We start from the raw sequence: 24,780 nt of genomic DNA on the forward strand, positions 1-24,780 counted from the left end.
AGTTTGGGACATATGGAATTTGAGGTGTCTGTTGGGTATTGGAGATGTCTAGCAGGTTAGATGGACATATGGGTGTAGAGCTCCAAGAGAACAGCCTGGGTAAAAGGTATGGATGTGAGACTTGTCAGAAAGGATGACAAACTAAACTGGGGTGTTAGCACTGAGCATAGGGAGGAAAGAACAGCTTTCAGAGACATAAAAATTTAGAATAGATAGGATCTAGTGATTGATTGGAATAGATAGGATCTAGTGATTCATTGGATAAAGGGAATGTGAAAAAGAGACAAAACCTCAGATTTTTGGTTTCAAAGACTGGGTGTGTGACAATTTCACTGTTATAAGCTGAGTTATGTCCCCTCAAAATTCATATGTTGATGCCCTAGCCCCTAGTATTTCCATATTTGACTGTATCTGGCGATAGGGTTTTTAATGAGGTAATTAAGGTTAAATGAGGTCATATGGATGGGCCCTTATCCAATGTAACTGATGTTCTTATAATAAAAGGAGATTAGGATACAGGCATACATAGAGGGAGCATGTCATGTGAATGTGGAGATGGTCATCTACAAGCCAAGGAGAGAGGCCTCAGAAGAAGCCAACCCTGATAACACCTTGATCTTGGACTTCTAGCCTCCAGAGCAGTAAGAATATAAATTTCTGCCATTTAAGCTACTCAGTCTGTGGTATTTTGTTATGGCAGCCCTAGCAAACTAATATAGCCACCAACTAAGATAGGGAATATGAGGGGAAAAGTAGGTTAGGAGAAGGTGTTGAAAGAAGACTTTGATATAGAACATGTTGAGCTTGAGATTCCTGAGGTCTATCCAGGTGGAGATGTTCAAATGGCCTTGAAATTAAAAGATAGAACTGGGTTACAGGTACAGATGTGGAAATCATTGATATGTAGGTGATATTTTCAGCTGTAGGAATGAATGATATAATCTAAGAAGTCTGTGTAAAGTGAGAATGATCATCAAGAAAAGAACCATAAGGCATGTAAACATTAAAAAGCAGACTGAGGAAGAAGACTCAAGAAAGGAGAAAAATCAGAGACAGAATATGAAGAGAGAGAGCTTAGAATTAGTCTTTATTTTATCCTGTTTTCATTATAATTAGTTAAGTACATATTGATAGCAGCATTTAAAGAGCTTTAACTTAGTGAAGGAGGCAATATCTTTTCATTTCTGAATCTCAAACACCAAGCACAGTGCCTGACATTTAATATCCCTGCAATAAATATTTGCTGAATCAAATGGAATCGAAAATAGGACTTCGTTCCCTTCTTTGTTTTGTTTGCTTATTTCTGGAGTGTGCAGCATGTATTGCCACTGATATTTTAAGTTCATAGTGAAAAATCATTTCAATGTGTCCTAGGTTTGGTCCCCTTCCAACCCAACCCCCAGGACAATAGTTTTCATTATAACCTTCTGTCTTTGCCATTCTGGATGGAATTCTGTGCACAGAAGTTATATACATATATGGGTATATCTATGTAACAAATCGCAGCACAGGAGTCCCCTGGGCTCCCTCAGGCTCTGGTATGACATATTTGAGCCATATAAATTCAGCTTCTCCTCTGGCATCTGTTAGCCGACTCACTTGCAACTCCACCTCAGCAGTGGTCTCTCAGTCCTCTCAAAGCAGGGAAAGAGTACTGTGTGCTGAGAGACCATGGCAAAGAATCCTCCAGAGAATTGTGAAGACTGTCACATTCTAAATGTAAGTTGATTCATATTTTTTCCCTTTTGAGCAGAAGCATGGTTTCACAGATTTATCATATTGCAAAGTGAACATTAAAAAGTGGAATCAAAGGTGACTTTGAATTATGGCTTGCTTATTGAGGTTTATTATGTATTGTTTTATTCTCTTTGTTCTTTGGTTAGGCAGAAGCTTTTAAATCCAAGAAAATATGTAAATCACTTAAGATTTGTGGACTGGTGTTTGGTATCCTGGCCCTAACTCTAATTGTCCTGTTTTGGGGGAGCAAGCACTTCTGGCCGGAGGTACCCAAAAAAGTAAGTAAATACACATCATAATCTGATGCTTCTGTTCTGAGTTTGATTGAATTTAATTAGTAGGCATATAAATTACTCTGAAAATGAAAATTGTGAAGTCTCTTTTGTGTTTATTTTCTGGTGGTGTGAAAAACTGAATCAAGATTTTTCTCTCCTTCATTTGCCTAATTATTTTGGTAAGGGGAAAAAAACTTGTTTTCTGTATTTTGGTTAGTAATGATAGGGTGTAGAATTACCCATTCTTCTATAATGCTTGTATTTGAGGAGTTAAGACTCCTCCTAGGAGCAAAGTTTTTACTTTAAGAAAAAGATACTTTCCATCTTTCTTTCAATTATCTGGGCAGAAACTGATGGAAAAGTAATTAGACCACCACATAAGGAGAAACCACCCAAAGTGGCAGCAAAGGATTTTCAGGGATTATGTTTCTGACTTAATGCATCTGCAGTGAGAACAGGCAGCAAGCTGCTTTTCAGGAGGAGCAATTCTCATACCTGACTTCACATTTATTTATGACTTAAAAAAAAAAACAGAGCTTTTCAGCTCCTTGCCAGCTGCAATCATCACTGTCCCACGGAGATAGTAATGCCACAAGGTAGAAGCATGCGACCCCAAGTCATTAATCACAGATAACTCAGAAAGTTTCTGATACGGGGGTCATTTGGTGAAGCTTGGCTAGCCACTGTAGTTTGTATTTCTGTACCTTAGTGTTATTGTTACTCCTGGGCTCATATGCAATGGGCAAGTTTAGATATACAATAAATAAATAAAACCATAGTCCCAAATAAAACCATAATCCCTTCATGTTCACAATTTCCATTTGAAAGATAATCAACAAATATACAAACTACAAGTTGTGAAGATAGTTTTCTGGCTTTGCCATGTTTTTCTGTTGGTGTGTGGATTGCTGCTGAAGTTATTGTTATTACTGTTGTTAATTTGTTGTCATAAGATGCTCATTTCTATTTGGTAACAGGTGTAGGGAGGAAAAAGCACAAATCCAGGAAAGAGGATGATACAAGAAAATGGGTTGGCATGGACCATTAGGAGCCAAAGGAGCAATAGGAGCAGAGATAAAGATATGGGTCAGTGGGGAGAGAAAGGCAGAGGGGGAAAAGTAGAAAATAAGCTGGCTAAGTGTCTGAAAGAAAACAGAGATATAAGGCATAACCACCCTTGAGTTCTCCACCTCTGCTGTCATACCTACTTTCATTTAGTCCCAAAGGATATCTTATCAGGTTTAAGTAGGAGGGAGAGCAAGCCAGCCTACTTTGTTTGCCTTTTTATTTATACCTTGTTCCAGAAAGGATTTCAGGCATCACCCAATGCCTATAGTTAGCCCTATCCCCTCCTCCTCCCCTTACTGCTCCTTGCTTCTGAACTACTTACCGTTCAAATGTCTTTCTAGAGAAGCCACCTGTGTTCAGGCCGGCAGGGTGGGTAAAGCAATAGAGATCAGGAAGAAAACAGCAAATTAATGAGTGCCAAAATGCATTCCAATACAATTCTGGTACCACTTAGCTAATTCCCAAGGTGATATGTCACCCCACAAGTTGAATCTTGGATCCTCTTGAAAATTATACACGAGTTAAAGGGCCATAAATCCTTTTGTTCTCCATAGCCACAATGTACTTAACTGGGCATGGTGGATAGCTAGTCCTTTTGACCATCCTTAGAGGCTTGCCTAAATAAGGGGCCAGATGGCCTTTCTTGTTTTATTGTTGTCGTTGGTACTGCAAATGCTATTCCAAAAGAGTGTATGTGTTTTTATAAACTTGTAGTGCTATTTGCCTCAGTGCAGCTATAAACGACTAGGTGGAGACCTTGCATTTATATTGCAAAGTGTCAAACTCACTAGCAGGTCCATGGTCTCCTCTGTTTCCCTATTATGTCACCTTTACATCTCATTCTAGTTCTGTTTTTAATGATTATAAGGAGCAATCCTATGATACCTCAAACCAAAAGTAAAACTTGGTCAGTGCATGCACAGAAGAGGTGGGATATGCTGCTGAATAAAGTTTATCAAAAATCAAACCTCTTTTGAAGTAATCCATTTTGGGATGTCACTTTCAGCAAAGAGACTCTCAGAAATGAACAAAGCTATCATGAAGTAATCCAGATAAAGACAACAGGTGTCCCCTAGGGCAAGTTTCTCTACCATGAACAAATGTTGTTGGTTTTCCGTTCCAGTGGGGAGTTATGATTTATTGTCTTTGATATTTAAGTCCTGGCCTTCACAAGACCAGGTTTGGTTCATTGAAAACTAAGAAATCAGCTGGAAATGTGGATGTTTGACTTAGTCCACTACTACCTTCAAGTCCCAGACAAAGAGCTCAGGAGACCATCTATGTTTCCACTGGCTGAGACTGTCAATCAGCCTGCCTTAGAGCAGACTTAAGAATTCTGGGAAGAGACTAGCAGTCAGGTTAGTCTTGGAAGAGCTGCACAGGAAAAGGATCCAGGTATCTTCCACAAATTAAAGACTCTCTCCTTAATGGTATGGCCTAGCAAGAAACAAGAGTCAGCAGATTAAAATCCAGTCTCTTTGGGCTTTCCTTAACAAGTCTGTGAGACTTGTGGGGACTCTGTGGCCCTTGGTAGAGAGAGCTGTGTATGCAACTGTGCTTACCGGTGGCAGTGATTTGTTTGCTGTCCTGGGAATTCCTCCAAGCTCTTAGTGTTTGCTCTCCTAGCCTCCACCACGCCTCCGTTTTATTTTGCCTTTCAACATCTGTGTATAATAAACAGTATTTATTTAACATCCCACATCTGGTGTTGACATTTCCGTGCCAGTAAGTCCTTCTCCTCACTCCCGCTTTGGTGTGTACAAAAGATCCAGATTCCTGTATCCAAATTGAGGAAAAGCCATGCCTGACCTCCTCCCCTCACACACCTCAGGTGAGTGTGCACACAGGTGTGCACACCCACAGACACACACACACACACACCAGAGAGAGAAAGAAATCGAAATAAAGTGAAACAAGGATGACTAACTCTGGGTGAGCTGCTGCATTTTCTTACAGGTCCCAGGCCCCTGACCCACAGCCACATATAGGAGCCACGTGAGCTAAATGAAAGCCAGGTCCATCCAGCTCTCTATTCAGCTTTCTTAAATAAGCAGAAGAGACCTATTCAGTCCCAGCAATTTTGAGAAAGCATCGTAATGAGGCTTCCCTTCCAGGCAGTGATTGCCCTGGGATCACTGAAGCAGAATCGCCAAAGAAACATTCTTGCTTAAAGCCCCCTGTATTACACATTTTACTGGAAACAGTCAGAAGCCAACTCCTCAGCTAATTAATCCAACATGAAGAAAACAAATCAGAAAAATCCTAGCCTTTAAACCAACAGTTTAGAAACATAGCACAGACCTTGTAGCCCATCCCTGCCAATCCTTTGTGGAGTGAGGCAGAAGAATCATACATTTAATAAATAAAAGATGGTCCTTATTGCCTTACATAGGAGCTGCCTGGTGACTTTCGGGTTGTTTGAAAGCCATCAGGACCACACAGCAATCAACAGATTTGTGAGGATGTTCCTTCAACTTCTACATATTACCAGAGCAATGAGGAGTGGTAGGGATAAGCGGACGTTTTTCTGCCCTCCTGCCACACCTCATTTGCAGGTGATCATTAAAACAGTCTCCCACAGCGTTGTGAGCCCACTGTCATTCTAGGCTGAAAATCCTTTGCTCAGAAGAAGCACTTTCTTGATGAGTCTGATTGCAACTTTTTGTGCGTGCCTATTTCTTGGCACGCACAATTGGGCATTAGCCCAATATTAACTTTTTTCACTCCTCTCTAGGCACACAAGGAAAACAACTTTCCTCCCCAGGTCCTCTGGGCTTTCCTACACCACAGTCTGGTGGGTGAAATGTGGGTCTAGAGAAATATTAATATACCTTCAAGGAAAAAGTTGAAGACGTAACTGGAATATTTTTTGACAGGGAGACTGAGCTTTACCAGATGGTGCCATGTTGGCATTCTTAAAAAAAAAAAAAAGACCTCCCTTCATTTTCCTCCTAATGCATTGTGAGACCCAGGGCCACCCTTGTACAACTCTCACTGGGCCAGCTCTTACTCTGGGCTACTCAAGGGCAGCTCCCAGCAATTATGTGGAGCCAGGCTGTGGTTGTGATGGCATGTTCTTCTTAGTCAGTCTCTTCATTCTCCTAAGGCAGCATTTGCTGAACAACTTATATGACACCAGGATGAAGAGCCTAGGCCTTCAAAGACAGCTGTTCTGGAGTGGTTGGGAGTGGAATTGGGGCTGTAGAGGAAGTAGCCTGGATGATCAACAGATGGTAGCAGTAGGAGTAGTCCAATGATCAACCTGACAGGTTGATCTGAGCAAATCTCGGCAGACTTTGCTAACTATCTAACGTTACAGATGAAAAGGAGTGAAGGATTAAAATAGGAACTGAGTCCCTAGAGACACTCAGTGACTTGCCCAAAATCACACAGCTTGTAAGTGGTGGGGTTAATGTTAGAACTAGAGGCTAGTCTGAAGATTCTTTCCACTATTCTTCAGCTGCATTTAAGAATCAGGGATGGGGATAATGGGTAGGGGAAAAACGTACTGGCCAGCTCAAGTCTGTAGATAAAAGAAGTAGCTTTTTCTTGTTGAAAAAGAATGTCTGTACTGCTTATGCCAATATTTTGCATATTGCCAAATGGTGATTGAAGATGCAGAACTCTAACTTCGCATAAGGAACAATCTGTCTGTTCTGTGTTGGTAAAGAAATACCCAGAGGCCCTTTAATTCCCCCAAGTTAGGTTAATAATAATATGGTACAGTGCATTCTCTTCCCTTCCTTCCAGCCTAACACCTGCTAGCCAGCTATTCTGAGCATGTATTTCACCTTTGGAGAGTGTACCTCATAAACAGACAGTAAGGGATGAAGATGGAGTGAAGAGCAGCTAGATTAATCACAGGCTTCAAAAAACAAACCTAAGCCAAATGCCCTCAAATCCCTGTCAGGACAGGCTAAAGCTTCTTGCCCCCAAAACAGATCCATCACACTGAGGTCTGAGATAGCTTTACTTTTTATAAAAAGCTTTCTTTTCTGATCTCAGGGACCGCCACAGAGGCAAGAAAACAGGGAAAACCGTGAAAGAGGGATGTTAGGGCTCATTTGCTGCCTGAATGGAGGATTTAACTGGACTGAAGACAGAATTCCTGGGCAGGGAAGAAAAATGGGTTGTGTCCTCTACATGTTTTGTCAGTGTGGTCTTCTTACACCTCTCACTGCCTGGACTTAATCACATATCTGTCTCATTTCACTTCTGATTCCTATTCCACTCCATTGGCTTCCTTGTTCCATTCCAATGTTCTGGTTCTTATAGTTAAGGCCAGCCTTATGTGTGGGTGGAGTAAGAGCCCATTTGAGTGGTGCTGGAAAGATGCCCTTGCCCCCAAATATCTCCCATTCCTCGTGCCACTGTGCCTATTAGATGGGTGCAAAAGTAATTGTGGTTTTTGCCATTGAAAGTAATGGCAAAGTAATAAAGTAATAAAATCGACCATTAGTACTTCATTCCTCTGAGTGAAGTATTGCACTCAAATTTTTAAACAGACAAACATTCATCACTAATATCTAAGTGTGAAATCATGGGTCAGATTGATTTCTTCTTTGTCTTAAGGTACCTGAAGCACCACAAGATTCCTAGATGTCTAGACAGGAGACAAAGGGACAGACAGAGATGGGAAGAGAAGGGGGAAGGGCTATGAGGGTATAGAAAGAATATGAAAATAGAACAGAAAAGGAAAGCTAGAAGCACCAAAAGTTAACTCTATTTGCCAGTGGGGCAGGGGTGTACTTCTCATCATATTCTGTCCTTGCCTTATCCTTCCTGGAATAAAGCTGAGTTGGAGGCAGCTGAGATGAGCTACTTGTAGCCCACTCACACCTCTCTTCAGGCCAGTCATCCTGTCTCTGTTTTAGCTTGCTCCTGGAGAGGACAAAGCCATTTATTCTTTCATCTCCAGAAAGACCTTCAACCCCTGAGCCAGGAAGCTTAGTAGAGAGCAAAGTACTTGTGATGCCAAAGGCATGAGCTCAGTCTTCATATGGGCCAGTGAAGCTTGCATAGCCATTACCCAAGCAATGTGCTCCACAGGGACCCAGGCGAGACAGTGTGTCTGGATTTGCTCATACCCATCTCCAAACAGTCCAGAGTGGGCCACCAGCATCATCTTCCTAGACGAAGAATGGTCTGTTCCAAAAGGACACCTTGATAGTGAAATTCTGTCTGGGTGAATATATAGCTTCCCACTCCTACCCCCTACCAAGGAGTCACACATAAACGAAGTCATTCTGTTCCCACTCTATTTAGTAACTTATCATTACTAACATAAAGTCAACAAGTTAATGAGCACAATCAAAATGGACCCCTTCTCTCCTACCAAAAAAAAACTCTTTGCAGGAATGTTGAAAATAATCAAGATCTGCTGAGCTTGGCAGTTTCCAATAGTTTTCATCTAGCAAGGTGTCCAAGTAAAGTGCATTGCCAACAGTGCAGGAAAACTCATTCCACAGAAACACACTGAAATTCTAAATGTCACCAGTAGGTTCCATAGTCTTCTACCAGTGATTGAAAATACAGCCTGTATTTTTTCTTTCGCCCAGTTAGGCAGTGTTCCAGCATCCCCTAGTCTCTAACCTCATTTTTCCATACAATAATCCATCAGTGGTGCTACTGATGAAATAAACACCCCACCCCAGCCCCCAGTGGCTAGTGGCATCAACATTTGTCTCAAAAATGGATAGTATTTCTAACAAAATTCCCCCGTTGGGAGAGCTGACAAGACTGGATCTGAAGTGGATGCCTCTCTCCTCTACTTAAGTCAGACAGACTGAGAGCTCAATTTGTTGCCATAGGTAGACGTTTCTTTTCTCAAGCTGGCTGCAGAGCTGGAACTAAGGACATATTTATTGCTAGAAGCAAATAACAAACCTAAAGGAATTTGCTAACTATCACAAACCAGGCCAGACTTCCTGAGTTAACTCTGCAGTTGCTGGAGAGTTCTAAGTATTGTTTTTCTTTCACTTTTAAAATGGTTTTTTAAAAAGACCTTGCCAATACTCAAAAATCTCTCTTTAGGAAGATAAGGATGTGCCATTGGTGGGGAAAATTTATTCAACAAATACTTAGGTTCCAACCATGTCCAAGGCACTGTAGAGCTACCAAGGGGTAAATGACATTGACTCTTGATTTTCTCTTCAGCAGCTACATTAGACTTGCCACTCTTGAAGTAATACTTGCTTCTACAAATGGTTCCAATTTGTTTTTCTCTAGTTGAGTTGGTGAATATTTGACCAGGTTAAACTAACATTCAGTCAATGGCATCAGCAGACACTAAAAAACGACCCAACCTGGTGTAAGTTCTCTACAAGGCTGCCACTGGGAACCGTATCATTAGAAAGCAATGTGGGCTCTGAAGACTTGCTTTTTAAGGCTTTTAGTTTTCCAAATTTTTTTTCATAAGGAAAAATGAATATGAAGAAACTTGATAAACAAAGGTCTCCTAATGACAGAGATAAGATAGACTTCCAAAAGGCATCATCAGGTCTGGCCCGGTTCGTGACAGATAACAAATTCCTTTACGCTTATTTGCTTCTACCTATAAATATGCCCTAAAATTATAAGATAAGGGCTTACTCCTAAACTGCAGTACCATATGGGACTGGTCCTCTTGGTCTCTAGAAATACAATTGCCTCTTTTAGAGCACAGGAGAAAATCTGGGGTTTTGTTTTAGCCACTCAAGAAAGACCTGATGAGCAGCCTTTCTTCTTGGGAGGCTCCACATTACTTAATGCAGGACACTTGGCTCAGTTGGCTTAATTCCATATACACAAAAGAATCTGCAGAACTTGAAAACAACTGAATATGGCTTGGGAAACAGAACCCAGGAACAAACTGGGTGGGGTTGGTTGCCCTATAAAGAGAAGACTAAGGAAAGGTATAAATGTTTCCTGGAGTTTAAGGTGCAAAAGGAAGCAAACAGAGCAGGGTAGGACTAATATTGGCAAGGAGAAAGTCTTCAGATTCTAAAAGGATAGACTCAAGGCTGTTGTGGCAATATTAAAGCCCTGGATAGATAAGGAGACAAACAATACGTAACCATTTTAAGTGTATTCAAATCTCTTTCTCAGACCTAATGAATTTCATGGGCGAGGGAAGGGGCAGTGTGGGGGGATTGGGGGGCGTGATTACTTAGCACTTGGAAAGGGAAGTGGTAGCTTAAAGAAGCAGCATAGGTTTTAGGTGATCCCTCAGCTTAACACAAGGGGAAAATACTTTATAGGCTGGTTTACAAACTATCATTTGCTATTTAGCCAAGGCTGCCAAGAAAACTGTTGGAATTCTTAGTAATTAGTTCAGCAGCTTGGCTTGAATTCAAAATACCAGCTCTGAAGTGATCTCCATATCAGCTGCAGCACCAAAAAGCACCTCACTTTAGGGACACACTGAGTATCCTTTTTTTTTTTTTTTTTTTTTTTTTTTTTGAGATGGAGTCTTGCTCAGTCGCCCAGGCTGGAGTGCAGTGGCAAGATCTCGGCTCACTGCAAGCTACGCCTCCCAGGTTCACGCCATTCTCCTGCTTCAGCCTCCCGAGTAGCTGGGACTACAGGCGCCCGCCACCACACCCGACTAATTTTTTTGTATTTTTAGTAGAGACGGGGTTTCACCGTGTTAGCCAGGATGATCTCCATCTCCTGACCCACACTGAATATCTTAGAGATTGTTTTCCTCTGTTCTCCCAGACCTATGACATGGAGCACACTTTCTACAGCAATGGAGAGAAGAAGAAGATTTACATGGAAATTGATCCTGTGACCAGAACTGAAATATTCAGAAGCGGAAATGGCACTGATGAAACATTGGAAGTACACGACTTTAAAAACGTAAGTTGGATGTTTTCCCCCTAAGGCTTTCCACTTAAAATATTAGAGCAGTTGAGTCAAGTTAAAAATAGCCTCCATCTAAAATTTGAATTCAAATGGAAACCTAGAGGAGGCTAGCATTCCATTATGAATTCAAATTTTGCTAGTCTGGTACCCCAACAGATCATGGAACTTACTAATAGTGGGTCTTTTGGGAAGCTTTATTGTTGTTTTGTCTGTTTCATAGGGATACACTGGCATCTACTTCGTGGGTCTTCAAAAATGTTTTATCAAAACTCAGATTAAAGTGATTCCTGAATTTTCTGAACCAGAAGAGGAAATAGACGAGGTATGTAAGAAGAATAATTGTGGTGGCAAAAGACATCATTTATTGGATGCTACCTATGTGCCAAACATTGTACTAAATGCTTCACTTTTCTTTGATTCTCCGACAACCTTATAGATAGGTGCTATTATTATCATCATTTTCAGATCAGGAAACTCGAACTCAGAGCCAAAAAGTGACTTGCTAAAGGTCACACAGCTAGTGAGTAGCAGACTGGGGTCTTGAACTTAGGCCTTTCAAAAAACTGAATTGCATAATTTTAGGTGCAATGCTATACTTTTATACCAGGGCACCCATTAACATTATGTTGATTTTCTCTGAAGCCAAAGATTTCTAGTAAGAGGGATGAGCCAGAGAAACAAAATCTTGCCTCAGATAAAGCATTTTTAAAAAAGAAAGTTCCAAAGCCACCTGGGGTTCTTGCCACTTTTGTCACACTTCAGTATTCACCTATTTTAAAGACTGTGGTTCATTCACCTTACCATTTTATGCTGGGCTGCTAATGGAATAATTCACTTTTATTTTTATTTTTTGAGACGGAGTCTTGCTGTGTCACCCACGCTGGAGTGCAGTGGCCGGATCTCAGCTCACTGCACGCTCCGCCTCCCGGGTTTACGCCATTCTCCTGCCTCAGCCTCCCTATAGCTGGGACTACAGGCGCCCGCCACCTCGCCCGGCTAGTTTTTTATATATTTTTTTTTTAGTAGAGACAGGGTTTCACCGTGTGAGCCAGGATGGTCTCGATCTCCTGACCTCGTGATCCGCCCGTCTCGGCCTCCCAAAGTGCTGGGATTACAGGCTTGAGCCACGGCGCCCGGCCAATAATTCACATTTAACCTCACTAGGAAAGGCAAAAGCAAAGAAGGTGAACACTGAAATGTGATACAAACTCTCTAAAAACACCCTGCTAGGCCAAAGTAAGGCAACCTAGGGTGCTGGTGCAATCACTGAATGGCCCCTGAAAACCTAATGGGAGATGGATGTTATTGCCTATAATACAACTATCTGTAAGGTCCCTGAGGCTCTTTATTGTTTCCTGATATTTTGTCTATAATTACAGTATGGTTTTATTAGTGGGAGAAGGGGGACCTCAGTTAAGGTCATATTGTGACAACATATCCCCACTATAGCAAGAAAAAAACAAGCATTGGTTTAGTTTACTGCTTAGCTGGCAAATCTAAAGTGGAATTATGGCAATGTCAGAGTGATCCTTCTTTATTTATTTATTTATTTATTTATTTATTTATTTATTTATTTATTTTTTGAGACGGAGTCTCACACTGTCACCCAGGCTGGAGTGCAGTGGGGCAATCTCAGCTCACAGCAAGCTCCACCTCCTGGGTTCATGCCATTCTCCTGCCTCAGCCTCCTGAGTAGCTGGGACTACAAGCACCCGTCATTTTTTTTCATTTCTTTTTTTGTATTTTAGTAGAGACGGAGTTTCACCATAGCCAGGATGGTCTCAATCTCCTGACCTCGTGATCCGCCCGCCTAGGCCTCCCAAAGGCTGGGATTACAGGCGTGAGCCACCGCGCCCGGCCATGGCAGAGTGATCTTTCTACAAACTATAAAAACCTCTTTCTTTCTTCTCTCTCTCCCTGTTCTTTTTCACTTTTCTCCCACCCAGCTCCCTCCATCTTGATTCTCACTAACCCATTTCTTTTCCTTTATTTTTTCTTTATTTGGGGGTAGTGGGTGGGGAGGACTATTTTTCCTTCCCTTACCCAAGTCTTAGAGCTGTCATTGGCTCCCATTTTACTCTTTCATGCTACTGGTCTCCTCAGGGCCAGAGAAGTTACAGACTCTTGTTACTAGAATTTCCAAGAAAACAAAGAACGTTCTCCCAAAGATGATGCTCTGCTCCCAAGGTCTATGGTAGTGACAGAGTTTGGAGACTTTTTTTTTTTTAAAGTAAGCATGAGTTAGATGCATCTGAGGAATAGATCAACGTTCAGGATATTAGGAATGACTACAGTAGGCAAAGGTAAGATAAAAGGAAAATCAATAGGATTAAAAAGCTACTATACACAATAACATATGCTAATTACGTTCAGAAAATAATGTAAGCATTTGAGTAGGCCAGCCAGCAATGAGAACCTGAAGTGATATAATAGGATTTATTTTTCTGAAAGATTAAGGCAAAGGGGGCTGGGCACGGTGGCTCACACCTATAATCCCAGCACTTTGGGAGGCTGAAGAGGGGGATTACTTGAGGTCAGGAGTTCGAGACCACTCTGGTCAACATGGTGAAAACCCATCTCTACTAAAACAAAACAAAATTAGCCAGGCATGATGGCGCGTGCCTGTAATCCCAGCTACTGAAGAGGATGAGGTGGGAGGATTGCTTGAACCCAGGAGGTGGAGGTTTCAGTCAGCCGAGTTCGCGCCACTGCACTCCAGCCTGGGCGACAGAGCGAGACTCAGTGTCAAAAAATAAATAAACAAATAAAAAATAAAGGAAAAGGCTCATAATGTCTCATTTTGGCCCTAATTTAGTCTTCAGTTAATTTCACCAAATATTTTAAATAACACGAATATTCATTTCATGATAGTAAGAATATTGTAGCTTCAAGTAAATCTTATTTTTTATATACACACCACAGATTTTTTTTTAATGAGACAAATTTGTGGTCCTGAATGACAAAACCCTCTTCTGTACTTCCCTCCACACTGTATCCATGGCATGTGTATTTTAAACATGCAGAGCAGGTATATAAATAGCCCTGATTTTGCTAACAAAGCTAGTCAGCATACCAACCTCATTTTATACAATTCCTTTCAATGCATCTCAAGGTCGTTACAGACTCAAGGACAAAGGTGCTAAGACTTTAGAATTGTAAATGATTCCGGGAGAAATTAGTAAGAACTAGATATACAACACAATTACCTCCATACTAGAAACTGAAGAGAAAGTGGCGTCCTTCACAGTATACAAAAAGCTGCTTAAAGCAAAAACACTCTGTGAGATAAACTCTAAGCATCTACAATGAAAGGAATGCAATAGTAGGAAGGCCAGTGAAGTCAAAAACTGGAGACCTCACTTTAAAACATAAAAAGACATCTTTTGTACGATAACTAGCTACCATCAACAGGCAAATCTTGTAAAACCCAAATATTAGATCCCATTGTTATTGAATTGATCTCACGAGTTTGGATTATAGGAATTTTTTCAGCTCCAGATCAAATCCTGCTTGCCACCCAAGATGCAAGCCTAAATAAGGCAGGCTAACAAAATGTATTTATAAAAAAGAAAACAAATGTAAATCACTCAGGGTTCCAGAAGCTCAAGTTAAAACATACACAGACCCAGGACATGCTGAAAATAATGAAGCGCCTTTCTGACTTTGAGTGAAATGGTAACAGAGAAGGCTCCTAGTTTAGTAAGCAGCCTTGCTGTTAGACCCAGGATGGAGGAAGGATCAGTTGTTAACTCCCCCAACACCCACTGAATGCAAGGCACAGAGCTAGTTCACCAGCAGCACTAGGATTAAAATTGTTACTCACACTCAAAATATGTTGTTTTCCAGCATCCCATAATGTCTCACTTGTTCTATTAATTTCTCTGCCAATCCCCACCCTAAGCTACTTTCTTCTTTCAGAATGAAGAAATTACCACAACTTTTTTTGAACAATCAGTGATTTGGGTCCCAGCAGAAAAGCCTATTGAAAACCGAGATTTTCTTAAAAATTCCAAAATTCTGGAGATTTGTGACAACGTGACCATGTATTGGATCAATCCCACTCTAATATCAGGTATGACATCCTTACCCTCATCCTCCTCCTATTTTCTAAGACAGTAACAGGTTAACATTCCCAGCATTTAGAGGCTACATTTCTAGGAAAACAAATGATTGGTTTATACCTTCTTGGATGAGTCTATATATGCTGACTGCCAGTGAGGAGGGAATTTTTCACAGCCAAGTTATAAATCAGAAAAATTAATGTTGACAGGCTTTTAAATATCCCAGCAAAGGTAACACCATCCTAATGTGACTAGTGATAGCAAAAAACTAATCTATCTTTCTTTGCACATCTATATTCATTGCAGTCGTTATACCAGACCGTTGCTCAAACCACTGTGGGTCCAACCCAAGAATAGAGGAGAGAAGGGCAAAAATAATACTCTGCTGTCAAGAAGGATTCCCTATGTCAAATGGTGGCATTTTCCTTAGAAAATAAGACAATCACTGCAATACAAATTTCTTTGTCGCTCTTTTAGGAATTACTATAAAAGTAGTTGAGGGCTAGACGTCCAGAGTAGAAGAGTCCAGCCCTCAACTTCCAGTCAGCCCATAGAAAAGGTAAAGGCCCCCGGATGTCTTAGTCTATTTAGCTAACATGCAATTTGGCTTCCCTCATTCTGCACAGCATAGATTACTCTATTACCCAAGAGAGGTTATTCTCACCAATGTAAGCATCTGTGGGTACTCTTTAGAGATATAAAAAAGGTGACTAAATGCAGTGTGGTATCCTGGACTGGATGCTGGAACAGAAAAAGAACATTAGTAAAAATACTAATGAAATCTGAATAAAGTCTGTAGTTTAGTTAATAACATTGCACCAATGCTAACTTCTGATTTTTTATCATTGTACCATGGTTATGTAAGATAACATTAGGAGAAACTGGGTGAAGAATATGTGAACTCTGTACTATTTCTGCAACTCTTCCATAATCTAAGATTACTTCTAAACAGAAAGCTTTTTAAAAAATTTTTAAGACAAGAAACATAAGGAAAGTGGGAGGACAGAGGATGTCAAATCAATTCAGGCAACCAAGAAATATTTATTGAGCATCTACCATGGGTAAAATCATCACTGTAGGAGATACAGAAGTCCCTTGTTCTCAGTTTTTAATTTAGTACGCTGGTAAGGCAAAGCAGTAAATGTTTCATGCCAAAGAAGCAAAGAAGTTTGTGTATGTAGAAATGATCAGGCCTGTTTTGGAAACGACTCTAAAATATCAACTGAAGGAGCTTGGAAAAATGGTCCATGCCTGAATGATGCCAGTTTAAAGACACAATGAAAATCTCTATCCCCAGCTGCTATTCCCCCAAGCACTTCTTTCAGGAACATTTGCAAAGCAGTTGCATCACAACTTTGCATTTATTATCTTAGTTTCTGAGTTACAAGACTTTGAGGAGGATGGAGAAGATCTTCACTTTCCTGCCAATGAAAAAAAAGGGATTGAACAAAATGAACAGTGGGTGGTCCCTCAAGTGAAGGTAGAGAAGACCCGTCACGCCAGACAAGCAAGTGAGGAAGAACTTCCAATAAATGACTATGTGAGTTATGTTTATGTAAACTCTTGATAGAGGAGAAAAAAAGAGCCCTTACAAAACTTACTACCCCTCAGATCACAATCATTGGAAGGAGAATGATCATGGCTTTAACAAAAAAAAAAAAAAAAATGTTTAAGCAACTTGAAATCTCCGGGAGGCTCATTCAAAATCAATCTCAATCTCTGTAGATATATCTCCATGATCAGGCTAAGGAGCTTAATTTCTCACAAGCCCCCAACTCATACAGTCTTCTAGTTCTCCCCTGCTTGGTGAGAACTCTTGCTAGTGAACCTTCCTCTCCCACCCCCAACACTGGCTTCTTCTTCTTTCAGACTGAAAATGGAATAGAATTTGATCCCATGCTGGATGAGAGAGGTTATTGTTGTATTTACTGCCGTCGAGGCAACCGCTACTGCCGCCGCGTCTGTGAACCTTTACTAGGTTACTACCCATATCCGTACTGCTACCAAGGAGGACGGGTCATCTGTCGTGTCATCATGCCTTGTAACTGGTGGGTGGCCCGCATGCTGGGGAGGGTCTAATAGGAGGTTTGAGCTCAAATGCTTAAACTGCTGGCAACATATAATAAATGCATGCTATTCAATGAATTTCTGCCTATGAGGCATTTGGCTCCTGGTAGCCAGCTCTCCAGAATTACTTGTAGGTAATTCCTCTCTTCATGTTCTAATAAACTTCTACATTATCACCAACAGCCTGATTGCTGCTGAACACACTGGGTAAGTGTTTGCTGAGAATATTCCCAGCGCTGAAATGGAGCAGACCTGTCAAACATAGATGACTATGCTGAGGCTCAGAAAACAATGCCCCAAAATGAAAGCGTCAGAAGCAAAAGTTTTTCTCTGACCTTCCCCTAACTGCCAGTCTCTCAGTCCCATTCTCCCCCGAGGATAGCCATAAAAACTAGAATCTCTCTTCCTCAAGGCGTGTCATAGAAATCAGAACCCCTTTTTTCCAAAGACAGTCATTAAACCTAAAAATATCACTCTGATTTTTCCTCTGCTTTTCTGGGTAAAAGCTGGCCATAAGGAAATTATCTGACCTAGCTTGTTTGACTGTAGGTCATAAGACTCCCTTTCCAGAGAGGATCCAACAGGTTTGGAAGTAGAAAAGGGCAAAGCATAATGATACCTAAATATCATATTTTACTCTGCTGTATTAAGACAGTGGAAATAAGGGGCTGATGATAAAATGTCTCCATAACTGATGCATTAAAAACATACCATTTTGTGCATAGCCCCAGTGTTTAATTATATGAAGGACATATTGTGAACTTGCTTAAGTATCAATTAAGCTGCTGGACAGGCAGTGTGTCACAGCGGGCTAACACTAAAATATTTCAAATGTGCAGACTCAGCAAAGGAGAAAGCTAAACTAGCAAAAAGGGTCTCAGGCTCTCCTCCTATAAACAGGAACTCAACTTAGGACAAATTCAACATTCCATAGCCTTCCCATCTGGCTCCTCTTTATATCAGTATTTGATTAGATACATTTCCAAGACAATTGTCTAAAAAACAAGAACTCATAAATACCACTCGCAGAAACAGGCATCATAGGAAATTGTTGAGGTGAGGAATCAAATGAGATTTTCCCTCCCAAATCACAGGGAACTAGCACTATACCACTTTCTTAAAGAAAATGTAAGGGCCTACTTCCCAATCACTCCATACTTTGCTTGGGAAAGGAAAAGGGGGCAAAGGGGAAAGAAAGAGGTTAAAGGGTAACGTTAACCTTGATGTCCCAGCCAGTTTCAGTTTCAAAATTCGTGCTCTACCAATCTGGCACCCCTTCTAGTTTCATTTGAAGGTAGCATACTTCATTGCTCAACTTCAAAGTTATTGTGTCATGAAAATGTCTGTCTGGAACTTTCTATCAGAAAAGTATTTTCAAATAAATTCTTCACCAAGATGCCTGTGGGCAGGAGTCATTTTCTCCCAGTTAATAGTTGAGGAAATCCATAGAAAATGGCTTTGCCCAAGGTTGAGTTGCAATTAGTCAGTCATTAATTGGTAATTAGCATATATGCCATACTTGGATTACCAATTTTCACAGAATGAGAGCACAATAAAATATATCTAACAATGCACATTACTGAAAATATTTTTAATTGATGATTTAGAAGACATCTGATTGTTTTAGAGTACTTTGATTATCATAACAAGCATTAATTTATAGTTGAAATAGAAAAACGTAAAAGATATGAAATTACTTTGAGGTTATATGAACTTCATGATGTTTCTATCATTGTTTTTTAATAAGACTACCCATTTTTAACATTGCTTTTTTAGATCAGCCAATAATTTTATTTATTTTTTCTATTTTTTATTTATTTTTCCACAGGTTATTGGAGTACAGGAGGTATTTGATTTTATGAGTAAGTTCTTTAATGGTGATTTGTGAGATTTTGGTGCACCCATCACCCAAGCAGTATACACTGCACTCTATTTGTGGTCTTTTATCCCTCACTGCCCTCCCACCCCGACCCTTTCTCCCAAGTCGCCAAAGTCCATTATATCATTCTTTTTTTTTTTTTTTTTTCCTTGAGACAGAGTCTGGCTCTGTTGCCCAGGCTGGAGTGCGGTGGCACGATCTGGGCTCACTGCAAGCTCTGCCTCCCGGGTTCACGCCATTCTCCCGCCTCAGCCTCCCTAGTAGCTGGGACTACAGGCGCCCGCCCTCACGCCCGGCTAATTTTTTGTATTTTTAGTAGAGACAGGGTTTCACTGTCTTAGCCAGGATGGTCTCGATCTCCTGACCTCAGGTGATCCGCCCCCCTTGGTGTCCCGAAGTGCTGGGATTACAGGCATGAGCCACCGCGCCCAGCCCATTGTATCATTCTTATGCCTTTGTGTCCTCATAGCTTAGCTCCCACATATCTGTGAGAACATGCAATATTTGGTTTTCCATTCTTGAGTTACTTCACTTAGAATAATAGTCTCTGGCAGGACGCGGTGGCTCAAGCCTGTAATCCCAGCACTTTGGGAGGCCAAGGTGGGCGGATCACGAGGTCAGGAGGTTGAGACCATCCTGGCTAACACAGTGAAACCCCGTCTCTACTAAAAATACAAAAAAAAAAAAAAAAAAAATTAGCTGGGCGTGGTGGCGGGCGCCTGTAGTCGCAGCTACTCGGGAGGCTGAGGCAGGAGAATGGTGTGAACCCGGGAGGTGGGGCTTGCAGTGAGCCGAGATCTTGCCACTGCACTCCAGCCTGGGCAACAGAGCAAGACTCCATCTCAAAAAAAAAAAAAAAAAAAAAAGAATAATAGTCTCCGAGCTCATCCATGTCACTGCAAATCCCGTTAATTCATTCCTTTATATGACTGAGTAGTAGTCCATCATATATATGTGTGTGTGTACATATATGCATATATATGTGTATATATGTATGTACATATATATGTGTATATATGGATATATATGTATATGTGTGTATATATATCCGTGTATATATGTGTGTATACATATGTGTGTCTATATATGTGCATATATATATACATGCATATATATATATATATATATATATATATAAAAGTTTCTTTATCCACTGGTTGATTGATGGGCATTTGGGTTGGTTCCACGATTTTGCAATTGTGAAGTGTGCTGCTATAAATATGCGTGTGCAAGTATCTTTTTCGTATAATGACTTCTTTTCCTCTGGGTAGATACCCAGTAGTGGGATTACTGGATCAAATGATAGTTCTACTTTTAGCTCTTTAAGGAATTTCCACACTGTTTTCCATAGTGGCTGTACCAGTTTACTTTCCCACCAGCAGTGTAGAAGTGTTCCCTGATCACCACATCCATGCCAACATGTACTGTTTTTTGATGTTTTGATTGCCACCATACTTGCAGGAGTAAGGTAGTATCGCATTGTGGTTTTGATTTGCATTTCCCTGTAGATCAGCCAATAATTTTAAATTCCTGAGACACTCAAATTTATGCAGTCTACAGTATACTATATATACCATGCTCTATAAGGGACATAAATGAAGTAGAAAATATGCTCCCTATTTCCAAAGAAAGATGAGACACCCAAAATACATAAGCCCTAACGTAGGAACTTATACACAACTAACTACAGTTGTATATGCTGGGTGCATGTGCACACACACACACACATACACTCTAAGAGGTATAGATGATTCCATATCACATTTTAGGACTCAGAGTTCCTACTCACATTCAGGAAGCATTTCTTGCTCAAATGAGGTACCTCAACCTCCAAATAATTTCACAGTGGGAAATTGTGATCCTCTTAATGAGCCAGAATGAGTTCAAAAAAAAATACAAGGGCATGCTGAAAGAAGCATTCAATCCTGGGCACAGTAGCTCACGCCTGTAATCCCAGCACTTTGTGGGGCCAAAGCAGGGGGATCACAAGGTCAGGAGTTCGAGACCAGCCTGGCCAATACGGTGAAACCCTGTCTCTATTGAAAATATTAAAAAAAAAAAATTAGCCAGGAGTGGTGGTGCATGCCTGTAATCCCAGTTACTCAGGAGGCTGAGGCAGGAGAGTCGCTTGAACCTGGGAGGCGGAGGTTGCAGTGAGCCGAGATGGCACCACTGCATTCCAGCCCAGGCAACAGAGAAAAAAGAAGAAGAAGAAGAGGAAGAGGAAGAAGAGGAAGAGGCATTTAAATTATCACATGCTTAGAAGGCGGGAGTTGCAGGGGGAGGGGAACAGCACAGCAAACAAACAAATCTAAACACACTCATCTGTCACTTCAATTTAGGTCCAGGCTAGGTTGGAAAGGAAAAAGTATAAATACCTCGCTCATCACAAATTTTTACCCCTCATGTGAATCCTGTGTAGAGATTCCTTATTCGGTGCCTTAGACTTCCTCACATTCAACCCACTTAAGCTAGAGCTGCCTCTCTTCCTTACACCCTTCCCTAAGCCCAGCCTCTTCAAAGAGCAACATCAAAGTAACTCTGACCTCCCAAGCCAGACACCTTGCAGTAATTATAATGTATCCCTGTCACCCACTCCAGGTCTTTTGTTGCCAAATGTTTTCTCTTCCAAACCTTCCCCACTGGATTATTTCTTAGATCATTTGTTACAACTTCCTCCCTGCTGAAGTTCCCAGGTTGGAGATGGAAAGTAAAGTAAAAATGCTTACACACAAAATTTGTTTTTCACTCATAGATTTCATTAATGCCATTTCCTTTCCTGAGAGTCTACAATAGCTACTTACTTACTACATTAAGGATCAGGCCTACCTCACATTCAAAACATCCTGATTCAAACAACCCTAAACTACCACCTTGTAGCTCTTTTCTACTCCTACTACCCTACCTACCACCACTCTTGCTTTTCTCAGGCATTTTAGTTTCATTCTCTGTTTGTCCAGTCATCCCATCTCCTTTACAGACTTGTCTCTCACTATTTGAAGAGATTTTTCAAATCCCATTTTCCTCTTCCCCAAACATGGAATCTAAATTCTCTCTACTTCATTCTATGCCTGTATGAATTAATACTGTCGTTCCTTGGTATCTGTGGGGGATTGGCTCCAAGACCTCCATGGATACCAAAGTCCTCGAATGCTCAAGTCCCTGATATAATATGAAGTAGTATTTATATATAACCTACACACATCCTTCCTTATACCTTAAGTCATCTCTAGATTACTATTTATAATACCTAACACAATACAAATGCTATGCAAATAGTTGTTATATTGTATTGTTTTTTATTTGTATTATTTCTTACTGTTGTATTATTTTTTGCTGTGGTTTTTCCACATGCTTTTTATCCACGAATATGGAGAGCTGACTATATACCATTCAATGCACATACTCCTTATATATGATTTTAATGTGTAAGTTCAAAAAGAAAATGGCCCATATCCTCTCCCATTTTGCTCTGTCTAGAACCCGGCACCATATCTAAAGCCTATACGTGGCCTTTAGATGTTCTGCGTGTGTGTTTTTAATTGAGTCCAATGAGAAAGAAGACGGGGAAGAAGATAGAAGAAAAAGAAGAGGCTGTAAAAGAGCACAATTACAAAGCCCAGTCAGAATATTATTACAAAAAGTTGGCCTTGAGTTCTGTTCAAATTTAGGATACAAGTTCTCATTTTACTTAAATTCATTTTTTTATTCTTCATCTTTTGACACAGTTGAATTCTGTAAGTGTAAGGAATTCCTCTAATCCCAGAATGATCAAAAGCATAGATGATTGCCCACAGCTCGATTATTTCCATTATATGAATGCAGACATTTGGCATTTTCATCTCAGTTTTCAACGATTCTATGCATAAAAAAGAAAAAATGCCAAAAAGCACATCTGCTATGAAATCACAAGAAATACCATATTACCTTTCAGATTCTTTGGGGATCTAAATTCCAATCAAGAAAAGTCAGGTGAGGCAAAGCCATTCATTGCTCCCACTCAGCATAAGGACACTATGCATTAGTGTGCTCAGCACCTTCCTGCACACCTAAAATGGCTCTTTGGCAGGACTAGGGGCAAGGGAAATCTATTTTGAGTCTTTATATATAAGGCTCACTGTCTGGCTGAGTCCAAAACTGTCACTTTGGCTCCTAGAGTCTAACGCTGAAAGCTTACTGAGATAAATATGGACCTTCTCATTCAGGCTGTCAGGAAATGCGTGGATCTATTTTATTTATACCCTTAAAAATGATTTCATTTTGGCTTTCCTTCTTTGAAGAAGTTTAATTCTGGGGCTTAATTTTGCTGACAGAATGCTGTTCCCTAACAAGAAAGAAAAGTAGTTCTGTATTAAAAACCAGGTATAAATGTATACACAAAAAATACTGTCCCTGGCATTCCAAAGTCCTGCTCCTAAGTCTCCTCTACTATCTCTAATCAATTTGCATGATAGCTCCTTACCCAATGACTGCATTGATCATTTATTTAGATCAATATTCAGTTCTGGCATTTGTAACCCAGTGACTGGATAGTCACTTGTCTACTTACTGCTTTGAAATTTGTATTCCATTGTCTATCTTCTCTTCCATTCTCTTAATTTCACACTCAGGCCTATTGTCCTTGCTAAAAGGGGGTCAGAAAGAGAGAGGCAGAATGAACCAAAGGAAATAGAGCAAGCCACAATAAATTCCTCAAGCAAAACAAACAACAAAAAAACCCAGCCTCTCCATAGTCCTGAGATGATCTCTGCCTGACAGTGATATTAATATATTGTTTATATTTATCCTTCTCTGCTGATGCTATCATTTGCCATTCTGAATTTTCCACTGACAGCAGTATTTCTACTGGTCTTACGGAGATGTTGCTTTCTAAAACACAATTCAGGCTCACACCCATATCAGTCACCAGTGAGCCAAAAGCAAGACACCTGCCAAGGGCAAGGGATTTAGGGTACAGGCCCAGCCATAGTTGAGCTGCTGAAGTAGAGAGTAAAAAAGCAGCAGTGCGACTATTTAGAAATAAAACACAAAGATTTGAGCTTGTTTATTTTGCAAAGGATCCATGTTGCCTATCAACTCACAAATTCACTGTGTCCACTGAAATTTGTTCTTAAAGGTAAGGGTTGTCTCTACACAGCAATATTGCTCCAGCCTTGTGTATCTGGTGAGCCACCATGACGTAAATCTTCCATGTTTCCAATAATAGCTTTCGATGTTTGGGTTATGCTAAATCATATCATGCTGAAATCAGAATGGTTTGTGGTTGACCTTTTATATTTCCTGTTCCTCCAAACTACTTCTCTTTTTGAGAGTTTCTTGTTACCAGGGCATGTCAATATAGGGTAACTGGTAAACTAATATGATCAACAAGATATGAATAACCCAGAAACCTGCTAGAAACTGTGGCATGGCAGATAGAAAATAGGTTATCCTCTTTGTTGTCTAGTCATTTACAAAATACTTGGCATGATAAAAACTGTGCTTTTTAAACAATTAAGAAAGTGTAAGACAGAATTATTTTCAGAAGGATTCAGTAGAACAAGAATTCTTCATATGCTCTCAGAGACCAAGAACTTCTGTCCCTCGAAAACCAACAGTGCTGGTTTTCTCAGAATCAGCCTATCAGTTATATCCACTCAGAGATCTGCAAAGCCCTGATTTCCCAAAGATATTTGTCTTACTGTTAAAATCAAGTTCAGCTGCATATGAAAGGAAATCCTAAAATGATGTAACTTAAACAAAGTAGAAGTAGATAGTCTAGGTTGTCCAGTCAACTGACCCATGTACCTATCTTTCTGTTCTTCTATCCTCAGTATGTAGTTTTCATCCTCAAGGTCACCTCATGGTC

The 24,780-nt window shown here is 40.5% G+C and overlaps 1 protein-coding gene across 1 annotated transcript; it reads left to right on the top strand.

Annotated features, from left to right (window-relative positions):
* Positions 1-1,485: 1,485 nt before the first annotated feature.
* Positions 1,486-17,233, top strand: TNMD (tenomodulin). The gene is made up of 7 exons (XM_050777693.1): positions 1,486-1,719; positions 1,884-2,015; positions 10,779-10,919; positions 11,146-11,247; positions 14,844-14,997; positions 16,360-16,526; positions 16,856-17,233. Exons 1-7 carry the CDS (start codon positions 1,672-1,674, stop codon positions 17,063-17,065), a joined length of 954 nt encoding a protein of 317 aa, XP_050633650.1. The 5' UTR covers positions 1,486-1,671; the 3' UTR covers positions 17,066-17,233.
* Positions 17,234-24,780: the final 7,547 nt, after the last annotated feature.

This window comes from Macaca thibetana, chromosome X (genome assembly GCF_024542745.1).
Source record: "Macaca thibetana thibetana isolate TM-01 chromosome X, ASM2454274v1, whole genome shotgun sequence".
Classification (NCBI taxonomy): domain Eukaryota; kingdom Metazoa; phylum Chordata; class Mammalia; order Primates; family Cercopithecidae; genus Macaca; species Macaca thibetana.